At 32.1% G+C, this 18,112-nt stretch overlaps 2 protein-coding genes and 1 non-coding gene across 4 annotated transcripts; 2 read left to right on the top strand and 1 right to left on the bottom strand.

Moving 5' to 3' along the window:
- Positions 1-74: 74 nt before the first annotated feature.
- On the top strand, positions 75-146 carry Trnad-guc (transfer RNA aspartic acid (anticodon GUC)). Its single transcript has one exon. It is a non-coding gene; the product is annotated as a tRNA-Asp (tRNA).
- A 45-nt stretch (positions 147-191) lies between these two features.
- Positions 192-2,463, bottom strand: LOC113394778 (uncharacterized). The gene is made up of 6 exons (XM_026632201.2): positions 2,304-2,463; positions 1,936-2,135; positions 1,633-1,818; positions 1,445-1,499; positions 653-781; positions 192-358 (listed from the first exon to the last, which is right to left on the bottom strand). Exons 1-6 carry the CDS (start codon positions 2,311-2,313, stop codon positions 195-197), a joined length of 744 nt encoding a protein of 247 aa, XP_026487986.1. The 5' UTR covers positions 2,314-2,463; the 3' UTR covers positions 192-194.
- Positions 2,464-3,011: 548 nt separating this feature from the next.
- Positions 3,012-17,076, top strand: Cngb (Cyclic nucleotide-gated ion channel subunit B). Of its 2 annotated transcripts, none has more exons than XM_026632191.2 (15): positions 3,012-3,340; positions 8,916-9,022; positions 9,356-9,421; positions 9,527-9,658; positions 10,205-10,341; positions 11,272-11,531; positions 11,649-11,798; positions 12,060-12,234; positions 12,717-12,847; positions 13,581-13,704; positions 14,388-14,470; positions 14,875-15,021; positions 15,712-15,824; positions 16,235-16,433; positions 16,585-17,076. In XM_026632191.2, the coding sequence occupies exons 1-15, from the start codon at positions 3,320-3,322 to the stop codon at positions 16,651-16,653; spliced, it is 1,914 nt and encodes a 637-aa protein (XP_026487976.2). In that variant the 5' UTR covers positions 3,012-3,319; the 3' UTR covers positions 16,654-17,076. The 2 variants fall into 2 exon arrangements, with proteins under 2 accessions (XP_026487976.2, XP_026487974.2); XM_026632189.2 differs by lacking the exon at positions 3,012-3,340 and adding an exon at positions 4,443-4,598.
- Positions 17,077-18,112: the final 1,036 nt, after the last annotated feature.

Genomic DNA, 18,112 nt, shown 5'->3' on the forward strand with positions numbered 1-18,112 from the left:
TAAATATACTACTAATTCTTATACATAACTTATAATGACAAACTAGATTCTAAATTTCACATTTAATACCACAATCCTCGGTAGTATAGTGGTAAGTATCCCCGCCTGTCACGCGGGAGACCGGGGTTCGATTCCCCGCCGTGGAGATCAATTATTTTATTGTATTTTTTTAGTATCTACTTAGTAATAGCTTTTTAAACATTTATTCTATTATTGATTAATACATCTCTGATATGACTCATGACATCAGCAAGCCTTGTTATTTCAGAAGATATTGTTTGTAATGATTCTTGAGATTTTTTAGCATATTCCAACTTTTCTTTTTCCAAACGCAAAAATTCTTTTGCATCATTGTGATCTGTAATAAAACTTTAAAATATTAAAAAAAATTTTGTAGTATTAAATTTTACAAAATAAATCCCATTAAAGTCCCAATTTGATGTGCTGAATGATGCTTATTTATAATGTTGCAATCAATTCCAATATATATTTTAACCCTTTTTTTATTTAGTACTTTTATAATGTTTAAGCTTATCAATATTATGCCTTATATAAATACAAGCTATATAAGAATTATGTCATAAACAAATAAGTAACAATTTACTTTAATCACATGACAATTAATGTCCAATGACAAAAATTACCAAAATACCTGAATCATCTATATTGGCAGGTAGCTCAGGTTTTCTATCACAGGAAATCTCTCTAATGTTGTCTGAATCATCAAGATCTCTAGATGTATGTCGTCTTTTTCTGCCACTTATTAACTTCGGTTGTGTTCCTGAAAACACAATAAAATACAGTTTTTTTATTGTACACCAATTTACTTAAGACATAAATTACAAGCAATAATGATATTCAACAGACAGCCTTATTGCAATGACAGAGATCTCTTCTTTCATTTTTAGGCAACCTAAAAATGGTAGATAAAAACAAAAGAAAGAAAGGTAATTTTATATGAATAAATTATAATAAAATTACAATTATATTAAAAATAAATTAATACATGAAAATATTGTTTATAAAAATACCTATTTATTTTTAAGTGTCAATAACATGACCATTTTCTTGTCACTTTTCCTGGTGCTAATTCTTACCATTCCAATTACAATCTTATTAACTATTCCGGTGTCACTTATCTTAATAATGATGGGAATTGTCGTCTAAAAAATATACCAAAACAGATTGAGAACACTCTTTTTGAAGTAGGTTAAATATCAATATTATTAAATACATATTTATTATTGTATAATATTGTTTGTTATTATACAATAATAAATATGTATTTAATAATGATAATGATGAGTGATTAACTTACAAAATGACTTGAATATTTTATTTATTTCATCTATGGAAATAGCTTGCTTCATAAAATTCTATGTTAAATATAATTTAAGATTATTTCTAGCATAGTTTAATAAATGTAGGTATATTTTATTATTACCTGTATATTCAGCATGTGAATTTTTTTCTATTATGTTATCAGCTTCATCGATATCCTGAAAAATGACAATTATTTTGGTGATCAATGTCAACATGTATATTAAAAAAAATGTATCAAGTAATAGTCATGTAACTTTGGTTTTGAGGAGCAACATTGAAGTTTAGTTTGAAATATATAAATTTACTTACCGTCTCTGCTAAAGGATCCAATTTTATCACTACAGTATCTAAAGCACCCGGGCCGATTAATTTCAAAATTTCTTCTTCCAGTGTTGATAAGGGTGTAGAATTTTCCAGAGAGAAATTTTTGCTTTGTTTAGAGGATTTTTGTTCCAGAGCTCGCCTTCGCACTCTGTATTTCCAGTCACACCAATACTGAAGACATTATTGTATTTATCTCAATAAATGTTTAATTATTTTTATTTTAAACAATACTATTATGAAATTAAAATAGCAAGTTTATAATTTAAGCTCAAAACTTTGTATATTTACCTTTGACCAACCTTTTCCATCTTTTGTTGCACCATCCTTAAGTACATTAAGTTTTTTAGCACACAGATTCCACAATTTCAATGTATTTAGTTTTCCACGTCGGCCTCTGATCAAACCTTTGGCCAGCTCCTTATGCTCTTTCAAGAAATCCAATAATGCGTTTAGTTGGTCAGAACTGACTTGCTTTTTTAATTTTAAATCTATTAAAATTTAAATCATTTTAAACATGTAACACAAATACATATATGACAGAAAAAATATTTACAGTAATATATAATACTTATTTTTATTACATTACACTTTTAAAAAAAATAAGGGAGCAAAAGACCAAACATTGAGGTACTATGTTTACAAACGAAAAAACTCACCTATGTCCATTTTAAAAAATTATATTATCTTAGAGAAATAAAATGAAATAGAGGGCACATTTATCATACTTAAAAATAAAAGCAAGGTATTTTTAATAAATAATGAACAAACATATAATTATTTTTATATCTCGGTCTTTTTACCGGGATATTATAGTTTCGATATAATTCAATATTTGACAATTCATATACATATTCGTATGTATAGTATCTAATATCTATAACGTCAATGTTAAAATCAAAACATTCCTGTTCACGCAAAAAAATAATATTACCAAAGGTTTGAAATATTGAAATATTACCAAATTTTTCAATATTTCAAATAATATAATGTTCGAATTTATATATAGGTTAGACAAGACATATAAAACTAATATGACCTTTTTAATATGAATCATATTTTTGTCATTCAACCGTTATCGCTTTAGAGTAGAGCAATTGAAATGCAAGCTCATTTGTGCGCGCGCAGTATATGTTTGGTTCAAAAAGCTTCTTTCAGCGCTTTAAAGTAAGTCTTCTAAAGAGTTTGATCCAGCTGATGTTTTTATAATATTTTTAAAAAAATTACCTAAATAATAAAATAATATTGAAGAAAAAAAGGTTATAAATGAATATTATTTTTAAATTTAAATAAAAATAACTGAATGCTTAGTTCAATTTCTGGTAAGCGCTGCCTTCGCTTCAAAATCTAGGCACTTGCAATATAATCACAACATTCAGAATATACAGGTATCACGGCAAATATTTACTTGAACCCTCACAGGCAATAAGTTATAATACGGCTAAAGGAAATGTACAGAGAAAGCTTGTATGGTAACATTGATATAGTGTTTTCAGATATGTTCGTATTATAATCATTTAGTGGAATGGGTATTCGTACAACTAGTGCAGTGATATCGATGTTTCTAGCCGCTATGTAGTTAGTTATGTATTGTCAATGGTGATTTTAATGGGCGGAGATATATTGCTACAATAAAATAGTAATCTCATTAAGATTCTGTAAAATTGCGGTCAACATGTTCAACAGATTCAAAAGGGTAAGTTCTTATATGTATTCCAAATGTTTTATTTTAATTTTTCGTATATACCTACGAATTAAAAATGGCAAGTAAGCAGGAATTAATTTTATGGTTTATTATTTTTTTTTCTATTATCATATAGCTGAATAAATTAGAAAATAACAGCGTATTGAAATTTTTAATAATATTATGCACTATATATTAATTTAGCTGCGAAGTATGAAGGTACCATTTTAAATCAATACGAAGAGCCTATTGATTTTATGCGCAAACTGATAACAATTATAGTTGTATTGGTAGTTTCTCTTTTAAGTACATAAATATATTTCAATTAATCGTTAAGAATTATTCGCAACATGAGGTTTAGGTCTAAAGATAACATAAGTTTTTCATAATAATATGATATGATTTTTGAACGCGTTTTTTAAATCTATCTATGTTGGTACCTACTGAATTTGAACAATTTATGACATCGTTTAAATTAATGTCTAATACGATAGAAAATTAGAAAAAAAAGACGTTACATACATAACTAATAAGTACCTACCGTAAATTTATTTTGTAATAATATTTTTACTTGCCCTGCATCCTCGAGACAAAAAGAAGCCATGTTTTGGTTTAATTAAACGAAATTTCAATGTTGTCTGCTTATATATTTCGCCACAAATGTAATGGTGCTTTAAACTATGGAACTGTTTTCTTCCGCCTTTATAGTACAATGAGATTTATTCTTTAATTTCTGCGCGCCGTACCCTGCGCCTCATCACCATCGCCAGTTGGGAATATAATAGGGTTCTCACTTAATATGTAACCAGTTTATAAATAGATATTAAAATAAAATTACTAAAATTCCGATCTACTGTTGAGTTAACTTAATATTATTATTTGTTCGGTTTAACTGTGTATAAATATGTTTGCCAATGAAAAATTGTAGTTCATTGATAAAGTAGTCAACCTTTAAAATTATACCTTACATTTATAAAACAATGGTTTAAATTCCATCACTACTTAACATGTTGGATTGTATTCAACAATTTCATCTTATTTTGGAACTAATGCTACGCTAAACCATTCAAGTTGACAGCCCTGACATAAGCTATTGTGTGCACTTAGCTTTTCTTTACTGGTCAGTCAAGTAGTTTGGACGCGCCGACCGAACGTGTTCGGAAAATTTAGCCAATTTTCACCGTCGCGGCGTTTACTTAAAGTTTATATATACTTTTTTATTAAGTACGTAAACATGTGATTTGATACAATGGAAATAGAAGTAGATGTGGTAAGTTTGACGTTATTTAAAAGTATACGAGTAACTAATTGTAATTATTTTAGTCGAGACAATTAATTAACAATTTTATCTTTACTTGCAAAACAGCCTTAATCGATTCGATTAAACTAAATTTACTTTAGTCTTCGAATGAATTGAAACAAATAGTTTTTGATGTATAGATACGGGACACGGGTATGCTACGATTAAAAAATATTATTTATATTTCCTAATTCTATAAAGAATTATTTACATCATGATGATAGTTCTGTTTTATTTTATGTTAAAGTTATTTTTCGTATAAATTATATTCTTTCGAATAATTCTATTTTTTTTTATAATATAGTTTTTATTATTTAATAAACAAAGGTAGTTACATTGAACAAATAAGAAATAATAACATCAAGATTACAATGCGAAATCTGTTTTGTGGACTTTTCTAATGCTCTAGAAATAAAAACTTATTAATTTTATTTTGCTTTTTTTATTCATTAGAATTTTCCTATGAATTTAAAACAACAAACAATCATTATTTAATCTGCGGCCTGACTTAGCCCCGCAATTAAGCTCGATTGTTTTATACGACTCAGTAACACGCGACTTCAATACTAGCCGTCTCGCAATACTAATTACTCATTAGTGTCTTTTGAATACAATCGTATACCTAAGCAGTGTTTAATATATATACAAACAATTGCTTTAAGTATAGTCTATTATTATTATTAATATTTGGATAGATAGTAAGACTGACAAATAGGCCATTTAGGATTAGGAAGGATCGCAATTTTTGGTTCACCAAGGGACTATGCGGGGATGGGTACCTATAAGGCTTTAAAAAAAATCATTTTTAATTAAATTGATGATAAATGTCTTTGCCATATTATAGTAAAAAAATAGTATTCATTATGAATAAAATTGCGTTGTGATAGTAAAGATATATTAGGGGCTCCGACATAGTTAATCCGGTCCTAAGGCCACTTGGTGGTAAGTGGAACCAGCGCCCGTAGTCACTGGAACTATGCGTACTAATATTATTAACCATCCTTTACATCGCCAATATGACACCAATTTTAGGAACTAAGGTGTTATGTACCTTGTGCGTTGTAGTTGCGCTGGCTCACTCCCCTTCCAACCGGAACACAACAATACTAACTGTTGCTGTTTGCTAACAGAACATGTATTTAGTGGGTAGTGCTGATTTTTTTGATGGATGAGGAATTATTGTCTCTACCGATATTTAATGTCACCGTTTGATTATAAACAAATGTAATCGTCCTTATTCTTCCGTAAGTTATCTCACGCACCTAAGACCGATACTTAACGTGGAGATGCGCGCCTTCAAATAACAAATCTATTCAGGTAACAGACGAGTCGGTAATCTTCGGATTTACCACTATGCCTCATGGAACAAGACCTAGCGTGACAAAAAGGCGGTGTACGGCTTTGATGAACAATATCCCAAATATGATATAAAAATATATTTAAGCGTACGGTTGAATATCCAAATACATAAATGACTCATCGCGCCTTTTACATATAATTGTTCGTGTTAAGCGTTTATAAAATTAAACTAAGGTGAGAATGAACTTGAAATAGATTATTAAGTCATTTGCGAAAATCTATCTCGGATGTTTTTATGGATAATCCGCAACTGTTCAGGAAATTGTGGAAATTCTTGTAAAGTGGTTACCTAGGAAAGTTACACTAAATTTTTAGTGCCATAACCTGCCATATAATAAATGGGTATCAGTAATTTCTAATAATAATTTTATTTTTCAATTATCTCGCGCTAGAAATTATTTTTTCAATACTTCCTTATATTTATGAATTGTAATCGGATGATCTTTTCGACATTACACTTTTTCCAAAATAATATAATTATTAAAATAAAATAATTGTAAAAAATATTATACAAAAATGAAGACTGTATCTTATTATAATTATTCTTATTTTTGTAATTTAGCGTATAAATTATCGCGTACTGTTTTTAGTGTTTTTGAGGGTGAGTGACATTGTTAGTCGATCTTAAGTAAATTAATTACTCACACGTCCGAAGGGCAGGGCGGGTCCTATTACTTATTAGTGAAATAGATCCCCAATATCATATTAAACTACATATACGATATTCATCAAGTCCTGGATAATAATTAATTAAATCTTAATAAATTATATTTTCATTTTATTTTTATTGCAAACAAAAATTACTTTAAAAGATTTTAAATTAATATGCTTATTTTTATTACTATAAGTATTTGAAACGGGATATTTACCATGTTTTTTATTTTCATTTGGTGGAGCTCGATATTTCGACATTATCTACGAATGTCTTTTTCACGAGAACAATTACTTTATTGTATCTACTTAAAAATGTCATTGCTTTTTATTTTCAGAAATCAATTTTCAATAATTATCAAATATATATTTATGTTATAAAATGACATTGCTTTTTATTTTCAGAAATCAATTTTCAATAATTATCAAATATATATTTATGTTATAAAATGTCATTGCTTTTTATTTTCAGAAATCAATTTTCAATAATTATCAAATATATATTTATGTTATAAAATGTCATTGCTTTTTATTTTCAGAAATCAATTTTCAATAATTATCAAATATATATTTATGTTATAAAATGTCATTGCTTTTTATTTTCAGAAATCAATTTTCAATAATTATCAAATATATTTTTTACATGTAATATTACTACTTTTTAAGCTAAAATATTTTATAATCGAGACAATTCTAAGCGTAATAATATTCAAATCTGTAATCGAAATATCGTATACAACGAGGCAGGTACACGAGCAAGGACGGCCCATTAACCTCCGTAACCGTGTGATTTGAATACGAAACTACGCCTATACTTTCCTATTGCGGTGTAAACAGTATTCTGTATGACCGATGGACACACAGGCTATAAATTAATACAAGGGTGACTGAATTTTTGTTCTATATTTTCGTTCATTTGACTTAGCATTACTTACTTATTTACAATATTTAAGGAATGCGCTTGATCAATTTATGTTTTACATAGAATGTATATAGAAGCGATCTTAACCGTAACTATAAAATTTCTACTGTAATCAAAAGAAACAAAAAAGAACAAATTTAATTAAAAACGTTCAATTTATACTAAGAGGCATTAAAGTAAAGGAGTTCATAACTTGAAAAGCCGGTGAAAAGAAGGAGTTACTCCATAATACAGATGACACTTACATCGAGTTCCTAAATATTTAAATGATTTATACCCTGCATGACCATAAGTTTTGATACTGTTCTAGAATGCAAAGTGCACAAGTAATACAATTACTTACATAATAAATCCATTAATAACTAGTCGCGAACTTGCCTTTATGATGACTAGGATTTGGCGTGCACATTATTACTCGGCAACATTTAGCATTGAGCACAACGATATAGCCTTTACAAAATGATGCAAACAGGTTAAATGATCTAGCCTTACTTAATATTGAAGCGTATTTCTTAAAGAAAATAGATTGTGACGATTTAATACATTTGCTGTGTCAAAAGCTAGACGTGATTTGGGTGTCAACCCACAACTCTCCTCACTGGCCGAGTGGATTTCTTGTCCGTCTAAATGTGTCACATTTGGAGCAGCGAAATATAAAATCATAAACTTGTCCCAGATCAATTAATCCTCGTAAAGTTATTGACTCGATGAAAATAACTTTAAATAATAAATTATAGGTTTTACCTTCAAATAAATATATAAATATACATGAACTAAATGCAATGGCTTAATTTTACATTTCGACGCCGCTAAATTAGCAGAATTTAAGGGGCGGCTGGCATTTACGAGGAACGGCCTTAGGCGGCCAAGACTGCTAGTCAGCTTCTGATTATACTCGCCTTATCATACACAGAATCTATGCATGTGTGTGTGTTAAAACTACATATATACTACTACAATATTTTCTTTAGATACTTCCTTGTTGAATATATAATATACACACTAAGCTTAGATTCAAATAACCACTTAGCCGCTTTATGATCTCCTTGTAGTGGTCGTAAACTCTTGAACGATGTCCACGCCTTAAGTTTCATATAAACTATTAATATAAAAGATGCGTCTAGATGACATACAAAAATAGATAAAGATGGAGATATTTTATCTGGGTAAGCTTAAATGTGTCTTATCTATTTTTCATTTTCAATTAAAAGCATACCAAATTATCTATCGCACGGTAAGTGATCATGTATACATAGATTTGACCTACACATGCCAACCAAGAGAATTAACATGGTATATATATACGATGATATATATAAATATATAATTTGTAACACAAATATTATTTTTAACAGCACACGGTTCATCCGTCGTCCACCGACAGCCAGCTTGCGAAGTCAGCCATTGCTAGTGGGCCTTTCGATTCATGGGGGACTCCTGAGGCCACTCCGACGCGCACTATGTTAATATTTCTTTATTTATATTCATATAAATAGTGGAAGAGCAGAAGAGTATATGAGTTATCTAAATATCAGATATCGTTATAACAATTAAATATTCCATTTACTGTTTGAATTTAACTATAGCTGAAAATACTTTAGACAAAATACTAACCTTATTACAATATTAGAGCAACATAGATTGCGAATTGTGAGATAACTATATTAAAGGACTTTAATTGTTTCACTGATATCAAAATATTTAGTCGTTATGATTTTTTTTTTAATCTTAAAGAGATTTAAAAAAATGCTTATTTGCCTCAAACATCGCATTACAACTTTTTCAACTTTTACAGAATAAGAGAAACCCATTCAATCGAATCAACGACCACGATAAAAGATGAAAAGGAAGAACGTAAGAAGTAAGTACATATTGATGTAATTTATAGTACAATTTATTTTGGTTTTGGAGTAATAAATGAACACGCTGTAGATTACTTGTATTTATCTATCCTTCTTTCCCAAAGGGTTCATTTCTTCCGGAGCGAATCCATTGAACATTTCAAGCTGGAGACAAGAATCACGGATTATGAAACGGAATTAAAAGACCTCTATGATGATGATGATGATGATGAATCAGTCGAAACCTATGAGATAAAGTAAGCTTGACAATTCGTTTAAAAATATGTATTTTTGAATTCAAGTGATAAGTCAAACATGTCGAAGTTGAGTGTATTGAGTGCTTGATGTGATCTGGGTTTTAGTGTTTGTTTGTTGGTCGATTCCGAAAACGATACTCAATACAAGATTATATTAAAGTTAAAAAGCGTGGAATTAGTATTTATTGATTTCTAGGCAGGATATATAAAAAAATAATTGTACTTTACTGACACACTCTGTAAGGAAAATGGTGGAAAAGAGTATCTACTGTTTTTTTGCCGGTTCTTTACGGTAGAAGAATCTACTTTCTGAACCGGTTAGCTTTATATTTAATTCAACACTAGAACACGACGATTCAAAAGTTCTTTTATGAGCCTACTCGAATAAAGAATGTTTTGATTTTGGTTGTCTGATGCTCAGTTCAATTATGAATATTGATGTGTCTAATCTTTATTATCTAAAGTTTCCAGGAAGCTCAATTATTTTGTTTTGTTTTGTTACTTGTATCGTACAATTGCTATTCATCGTAATTATAATTAAACTAGGCCTGAAAAACCAGTGAAGAAAGTGCAGTTGGTGGAAACGCTCCAATTTGACCCGCCTTCTCCAATGCAGTGGAAAAAATTCAAAGGTTTTAAATTGCTGCCGTTTTTCGATCCTTCGAAAACTATCGACTCTCAAAGTAAGTTTTAAAATAATATTTATTCATTAGGACAACCAACTGATAGAATATTACATCAAAATAAAAATTATATTTTAAACTTATCCAGGCAAAAGTTCTACTACTTGTAGGCCGTCTCACTATACACTATCATATTGCACAGTAGGTATTAAAAATATAAATTAAATAAATAATGAGAGATGAGAGAATACATTTTTTTAACTAAGTATTTATTATATAATTAATAAAACCAATAAGATATACTTACCTACCATAAAAATAGAAATTAGCACAAATTAAATTCTTTATTTTTCGATTGAACTGAGGTGTATATAGTATAGTATAGTAGTAAATAATGTAGATATAAATTAAATCATTAAAAAAAAATATTTTTCGTAACGATCCTATTAGTTTTCTCTTAGTGACAATAATAGGTAGAATTTTTTAGAAGTCAATTTAGCGTAACTTATTACCGGCACTGCTGGGCGTCTATTAAGTTATAAAAAGACGTTAAATAAAAAATATCGTTCGATACGATCTTTTGAAAAGTATGACGTAATATATATGTATAATCACATGGTTTGTTTATGTAATTATTGTGAATCAGTACGTTATTGATTAATTATATCCGCCGTTATATTTTAGCAATAAAGTTTACAGTTAATGAAATGTTAGAAGAAATATCATTTATTAAAATAAACTGCACTACAAAAGTAGTACTTATGGTAGAAAACAACCGAACAGACGTAAAAGACAGATTAAAAGTAAAAAAAATATTTATGTGTTATTTATTTTGACAAGACACACTCATGATATAATGTATTACACATAATATGAATATATTAATCAAGTACACAATTATAATAAAAAATAAAAATTATGAATATTATAGAAAACAAATTATTCACGAACATGAAATAGCTAAATTCCTTAAAATCGTGTTTTCGTTAGGCAAGAGCTACATAGCTTGGCTCCTCCTCGTCACGTTCTGCTACAGCTACAACGCCTGGTGTATCGCTCTCCGCGCCTCTTTCCCTTACCAAACTCCGGCGAACCTCGCCTGGTGGATGACGGCCGACTATTTCTGCGATGCGATTTATTTGCTCGACGTGATGTTCTTTAAACCACGGAAGATGTATCTGCACGAAGGGTTCATGGTTAAGGATACGGTAGAGACCAAGAAAAACTATCAGAAGAAGCTGCAATATAAAGTAAGTCGAACTCGTTTAGTGCTTCCCTTGACAATAAGCATTAAACCTTAGTACATCATTTATCGGAGTCAAAATGAGCCCAATAAAAAAAAATATAGCAACTTGAACTTATTACAGTTCGACGTTTTGTCTCTTCTGCCGTTGGATATTTTGTACCTATACTTTGGTACCGAGATGGTGATCCTGCGCCTTCCGAGGTTACTGAAATTGCAAACGTTCTGGGAATTCCACCGCGCAATGGACCGGGTTTTACATTGTCCTTATGTGGTAAGTTTTTTTTTAATCAATTTATTTATTTTAAGACGATCGACCAAACTTTTAGGTAGGTTTTATATTTTATGGAACGTTTCCAGCTGGTTTATCAGAAAATCTCTTAAGTAAATTCATGTTAAATGGTTTTTCATATAATAATCCAAAAACTAGTTCTTTTCTTGAATCTCAAGTGATTCGTTAGGATATATCTCACCTCATATCCAAATAAGTTGACAGTGATATCATATATATCACTAAGACGGCAAAACGTTTAAGGTGCGTGTCGGTAAAACATTGTTCTACATCTTCTACTTGATCCACCTGAACGCGTGCGCGTATTACCTGATGAGCTCCTACATCGGGCTCGGCTCCGACGGCTGGGTGTACGACAACCGGGGCAACGCTTACATCCGCTGTTTCTATTTCGCTACCAAGACCGCGACTTCCATCGGTAAGATGCATACGTGTTGTTATTTTCCTTGTTTCTTTTGTATTTATTTATAAGATAGTTTTTTTACTGAAATCTTTAGTAATGTACACATGGACAGCCTGTAAATTCCCCACTGCTGGTCTAAGGGGGGAAAGATAGGGGCATATTCCACGGCGCTGCTCCAATGCGGATTAGTGGATTCAGTATTTCGTTGAAATTAGACACATGCAGGTTCCCTTACGATGTTTTACTTGCCCGCTGAGCACGCGATTAATTATAAATACAAAATAAGCACATTATAATTCAGTGGTACTTGCCTGGGCTTGAAACCACAATAATCGGTTACGATGCACATGATATAATCACTGGGCCGTCTCGGTTCTCGATAATGTGTTAAAAGCAAATGACCTAAATAATTCTTGAGTCTTTACAATATTATAATAACAATAGGTATTCTATACTTAGCATATCTACATTTTCGTTGAAATAAAATACTTTATCAGGCAAGAACCCGAAGCCGGAAAAACCTGCGGAGTATCTGTTCATGACGGCAGCTTGGCTGATGGGCGTGTTCGTGTTCGCACTGCTCATTGGTCAGATAAGAGATATCATCGCTACGGCTACTAAAGTGAGGGTGAGTAGGAAAACCTTCATTTTTACCTTACAGGATAGATTAAATCAATATGTTTACATTTGTTTGTTAAATATTACTAAATTTTTAATTGCAATAATTTTCGAATCATTTGACATTATGTACGTTAGTATAATATTTCAACTATCATTTAACGTTTTTTATTGATCGATGAGTTGGTACAATAAGGTAAAATGAAGGTTCACTAAAAAATAATATGAATTGTTATGTTCTATTTTTGATATGTATTATATTTCCTCTCGCTTTCCTGCAATCTGTGGGAGTGATATCGTAAAAAGGGACGGAAGTGTGTAACAGGAAGCCGAGGAAGCGCGCTTTTTGATTTTGACCAATGACCGCGCGCGGTTTTAGAGATGGCCATTGATGATACCAACACATTTTCCGAGCGAATATAATGCTTAATAACAAGTTAGATGTTCATTATTTCACATCATATGCGATTACTTTAACATTCACTTGTTTTTTATATTTTTTAATTTTAATGCAATGGCAAGAGTCGCTAACTTCTGTGGGCAATAGGACAATAGAATAGACACGGAATATATTTTTTCTATGCATAAAGCTACATATTTATCTTTACATATTATAACCTTTAAACTTTCTTTCTTATTTTAAAAGAAGGCCAATAAATTAAAAATGAATTATATTAAACTAATATCATAATAAAAGTCTAACAATATTCTGTAAGGCTTATGGACGAATTTCAACTTAACAGACTGAATATCGCATGAGCGTTGACGCCTGTTCCTGGTACTTGCGCAAGCTGAACTTGCCGCTCTCTGTACAGCGTCGCATAGCTTGCTGGTTTAACTTCACCTGGAACCAGCAGCGGTGCTTCGGTTAGTTGACTATTTTCCATAACATATAAGAACCGTACGTATCTACATTAAGTTACTTGACTGTTTTAATAGTCCAGGCTATACATACTACGTTTAAAGTAACCAATAAACGGTTTCCGAGCGATGTGGTCATACAGACAGACAATATTGTTATTTTTGACATATATGTTTCTATAATAAAGTCTCCCGAATTATTAATGAGAGGTAAATTTATCATTTGACAGACATGCTGCGCCGACCCGAAATAAAGTTGGGATAAGGGCAGGCGGATTATGATATAAATTTACCATTTGATTTACTCCAAAAGCGCAATGTTTAGTTTACACATTACATTGAATGAATTTCAATACATTGTTTCCGTTGAGATTTTACTGAAGAGCTTTCTTTTATATATGTATATGTTTTGTTTTCCGTTTTATCTCGAAGTATTGCACATTATTATTCATACTTCAGAAAGTACTTCAGGTCGGAGGGAAGCCGGCGTGAGAAACTGGGCGTCGTTTTTGTCGATCTATTCTTTAGTTTTCTAGGTTATAAAACTCGCAAGCAGTTATATTTCAAATGTTTGCTATTATTTCAAGTCACTGATTGAGTAATTTTTGTTTACAATAGCGATAATTTTGTTTGTCTTCTGGGATTCTTTGTGACTTTGGAAAATGTACAGCTACCAATTGTATTTCCAGATGAATCGAGAATTTTGAACTTGCTCCCTTACAACATGAAACGAGACGTAGCTCTTTATGTGCACATGTCGATTTTGAGTCAGGTAACAATCCAAATCAAGATATTTATATTACATATATACGACGTACATATACAACTAAATAATTTATTTGAAACGTCTAACCTTTGTATAATTTTTCTATTTTTTATATCGTTGGAAAAATGCATTTACTCATTTCTCCACGTAAAGCTAGTGGGGGGGGGGGCGTATGTTGGACTCACCGGCGACTAGTGCATTGGAATAAAACGAGCGGTAACCCTCTTCTCTTCGGGGGGAGGGTGCTGCACGGGATCGCTTGCGCATAATACAACCGTGACATAATATAGAATTTTACTAAATATTAGCCTCATTGGCGGTAAACTTGATACGGTACTTTTCTAAGTTTCGTTGTAGACTTTAAGGAGGTTTGTCTAAGATCGAGTACAACAGTCGAGTCCGGCCCGCAGGTGCAGCTGTTCCGCGACTGCTCGTCGTCGCTGCTGCGCGACCTGGTGCTGCAGCTGAAGCCCGTGTCCTACCTGCCGGGCGACGTGGTGGTGCGGCGCGGGGACGTCGGCCACCACATGTACATCGTCAAGAGCGGGGAGTGCCTAGTGAGGATACGCTCTGTTCCTTTATGTTATCCTATAAACATGTATAATATAGAGTTTCGGCTACGGCGGTTAATTTCAGAGACTAGCCAATTGTGCGCAAATACAGAAGTATATCTGTCCCGAAATCGTACATGATCCTAGATAGGTTAGGGGTAGACCAGAGATGTTCTTTACATTTTTCGAGGGACGGGACGGTTAACATTACCGACGGTTTGACTTCAAGCTACTATACTGTCAATTTATCGGCCCGACCCGGGATTCGAATCCGGGACCACCGAACCTGTATCCGGTGGAGGTGTATCTATAGGGGGTAGTTAAAACTCGTTCGTACTACATCGCCGGGCGACCGCTTTACTTTTCGTTTTATCCGTCGCGTTTGCTTGGCTGATGCAACTTGACGGCTTATAATGCTAATCAGAATTTGTTTCGACTAATACAGGTTTTAAGATTTACACAAATTTAGGACATGAAAAACTCAATGTATTTGTCCGGATTTGAACCCGCGATCAATCGAGATCTCCGTGGATGTGACTGAAGGTATGGGCTCATTATGCGATAAATAATAATCGCAATAAAGTTTACTAGTGTAGCTTTGTTTATACGAATATTTTCTCGTAAGATTTAGTTTAATATTTTAATAATAACTTTCAAAATAGGTATCCATTAATTGCATAATGTTTTGTGACTTAGGTGATGTCAGCTGATGAGAAGGAAGTTGTAGCGTTTTTGAAGACTGGTTCGGTATTTGGAGAAATAAGTTTGCTCGGGATTGAAGGCCTACGACGTCGGACTGCTACTGTTAGGTAAACGAATCTTAGTCCCACCTTGGGCGCCAATAATTTTCACAGCATTTTTTGTAAGTCGTTTTTATGTTCTTTATTTAATATTATTAACGTAAAAAAGCAAAAGTCTTGCACGTTTTCTTTATATAAAATAGGTGCTCCATGCGCCAACCGATGGTAAGTGGTCGCCACCGCCAACTTGGTGGCGCACAAAAACCGATGGAACGAAGTTTCTATGTCCCTTGTGCCCGTATTTAGATTGGCTCGTTCACCCATCAAATCGGAACACGGCAATACCAAGTACTGATCTTTGGCGGTGAGGTACTGTCGTGTTTCGGTAAAGGTATGCGTATTAAGTTTCAACGTTCTAGTCGCTCGATTAGTTGAAATTGAATACGGCACAGGTCATTCCGACTCGAACCTCGCTACAGATCCCGCGGATACTCCACTCTGTTCGTGCTGTCGCGCGACGACCTCGACTCCGCGCTCGAATACCACAAGGAGGCGGCTCAGATCCTGCGCCTGCGCGCCGACCAGATCATTCGGGAGAACGCGGCGCGGCAGGCGACGCAGGCGGAGCCGCCCGCGGGCCGCCGCCGCCGCCGCCTCGCCGCCCACGCGCGCCTGCAGGTGCGCGTGAGCACGTCATCAAACCGCAGTCCCTCTTATTTCACTTGTATAATCATTTAATGAATATCTCGTCTATGTCGTCTTATTTAACTCGTAAAAATGTTTATTGATTTGATTTAACTTTAAACTGATACTTTTTTTTTCCATTCAGAAAACGTACACGGTCTTTATGTCCGTCGCTGAACCTGATCTGCCGAGAGATCTCTTCCCCGATGAATAAATTCGAGATGCCAAAATATGATAATCTTCTTGAATGTTAAGCAATATGAAATTTAAAAAAAAAATACGCTCAAAGCTCCGCGCAAGCATTTCCCCTGCATGTGTTAGTTAGTATTATACGTTAACTTCAATGTTATTATTATTATTCAATACCATTATCGATGTTAGTATAATCTATGCAAAATATAAACAAATATAAAATCTCCAAAATAAATTAAAATAGTAGTCACGTTTTCAACACAATTAAAATATGGACGAAATTTTTCCCTCCAAAACAAAATGTATCCAGATTATATATGATTCCGAAGGTAATAATAGCTAATTTTATATTTGTTTATGGTTTGTAGAAATTAATAGTGATCAACTGATACATGTACTCGATTAAATGTTGTAATAGACAAAAAAAATGTTACTCATTTCTAACTTAGTATTTTTTTTTAATATTAGAAAGAAGTATGTATCTGTGTATTCTGATGGTTTAACATAAGACCATGTGAAGATTACCTATTTGCATATATATATACATATATATATATATACATATATATATATATATATTTAACTTTTACTATAAATTTTATTCTAATAGTTCAACATAAAACTATGTGAAGTATTACCTATTTTCATATACATATATATTTTTTAACATTTACTATGTTTTTTTTATGTCTACAAAATTCAGAAACTGTATTAGTTTGTAGTTATTTATTAAATTAATCCGATTTTATTAGTACTTAAGACATTTTATCAATATTATATAGTAATCGTAGCGCATGTACCGTTCTCTAAATATTGTAATACCTATTTAATCGACCTTTATGGAACTCTCTTATTAAATACATATTTAGATGGGCAACCGTTGGTTTCATTGTCTCTATCTCTAACCTAATCCTACAAAATATTATCGAACACAACACAGCATAATACACAATAAAATACCTAAAAAATTTAAAAAACGTGACTGCCCTGAATGAATGAATTAATTTAATCAAACGATCCCCGATCAAAATCGCTTCAGCAGTGCGCCTTGAATAATTCACTCGTGAAATTTTGACAACCGACTTATTCCGATTAACTGATATTCCATTTTGATACGTGTATCTTATAAATTCTATAACTATTAAAGTCAATATCGCACGTCACAATCTGACATTTCACGATCGTGTTTCTTCTGACGCGGTGAGTTTCTTCTTAGAAAATAGCTCTACAGGCATTAAAGTTACGGTAGAATAAAGAAACACGCGTACATACATATATATTACATGAAACCTGAAAAACTACACTTTTCTTTCAGTCGTGTAAATATGTTAGATATTATAATTATCTGTGTGAGTAAAATTGACGTGCCTATTCGTTTTTTTTTAACATTGAACTTATTCGTTTGATCATTTTACTTTCTATTGACCACTATTGAGTAATTGATCTTGTTTGGTTACTATTTACACAATGGAAATAGGAAT

This window comes from Vanessa tameamea, chromosome 4, assembly GCF_037043105.1.
Source record: "Vanessa tameamea isolate UH-Manoa-2023 chromosome 4, ilVanTame1 primary haplotype, whole genome shotgun sequence".
Classification (NCBI taxonomy): Eukaryota; Metazoa; Arthropoda; class Insecta; order Lepidoptera; family Nymphalidae; genus Vanessa; species Vanessa tameamea.

Excerpts from the sequence above, each read along its gene's own strand:
- Cngb (XM_026632191.2), top strand. The coding sequence starts at position 3,320 with ATGTTCAACAGATTCAAAAGG. Across the intron at positions 12,848-13,580 it reads CTACGGCTACTAAAGTGAGG|ACTGAATATCGCATGAGCGT; the intron begins GTGAGTAGGAAA and ends TCAACTTAACAG. Across the intron at positions 15,022-15,711 it reads TCAAGAGCGGGGAGTGCCTA|GTGATGTCAGCTGATGAGAA; the intron begins GTGAGGATACGC and ends TTTGTGACTTAG.
- LOC113394778 (XM_026632201.2), bottom strand. Across the intron at positions 1,819-1,935 it reads ATGGAAAAGGTTGGTCAAAG|TATTGGTGTGACTGGAAATA; the intron begins GTAAATATACAA and ends TAATGTCTTCAG. Across the intron at positions 782-1,444 it reads TTCACATGCTGAATATACAG|GAACACAACCGAAGTTAATA; the intron begins GTAATAATAAAA and ends TTGTGTTTTCAG.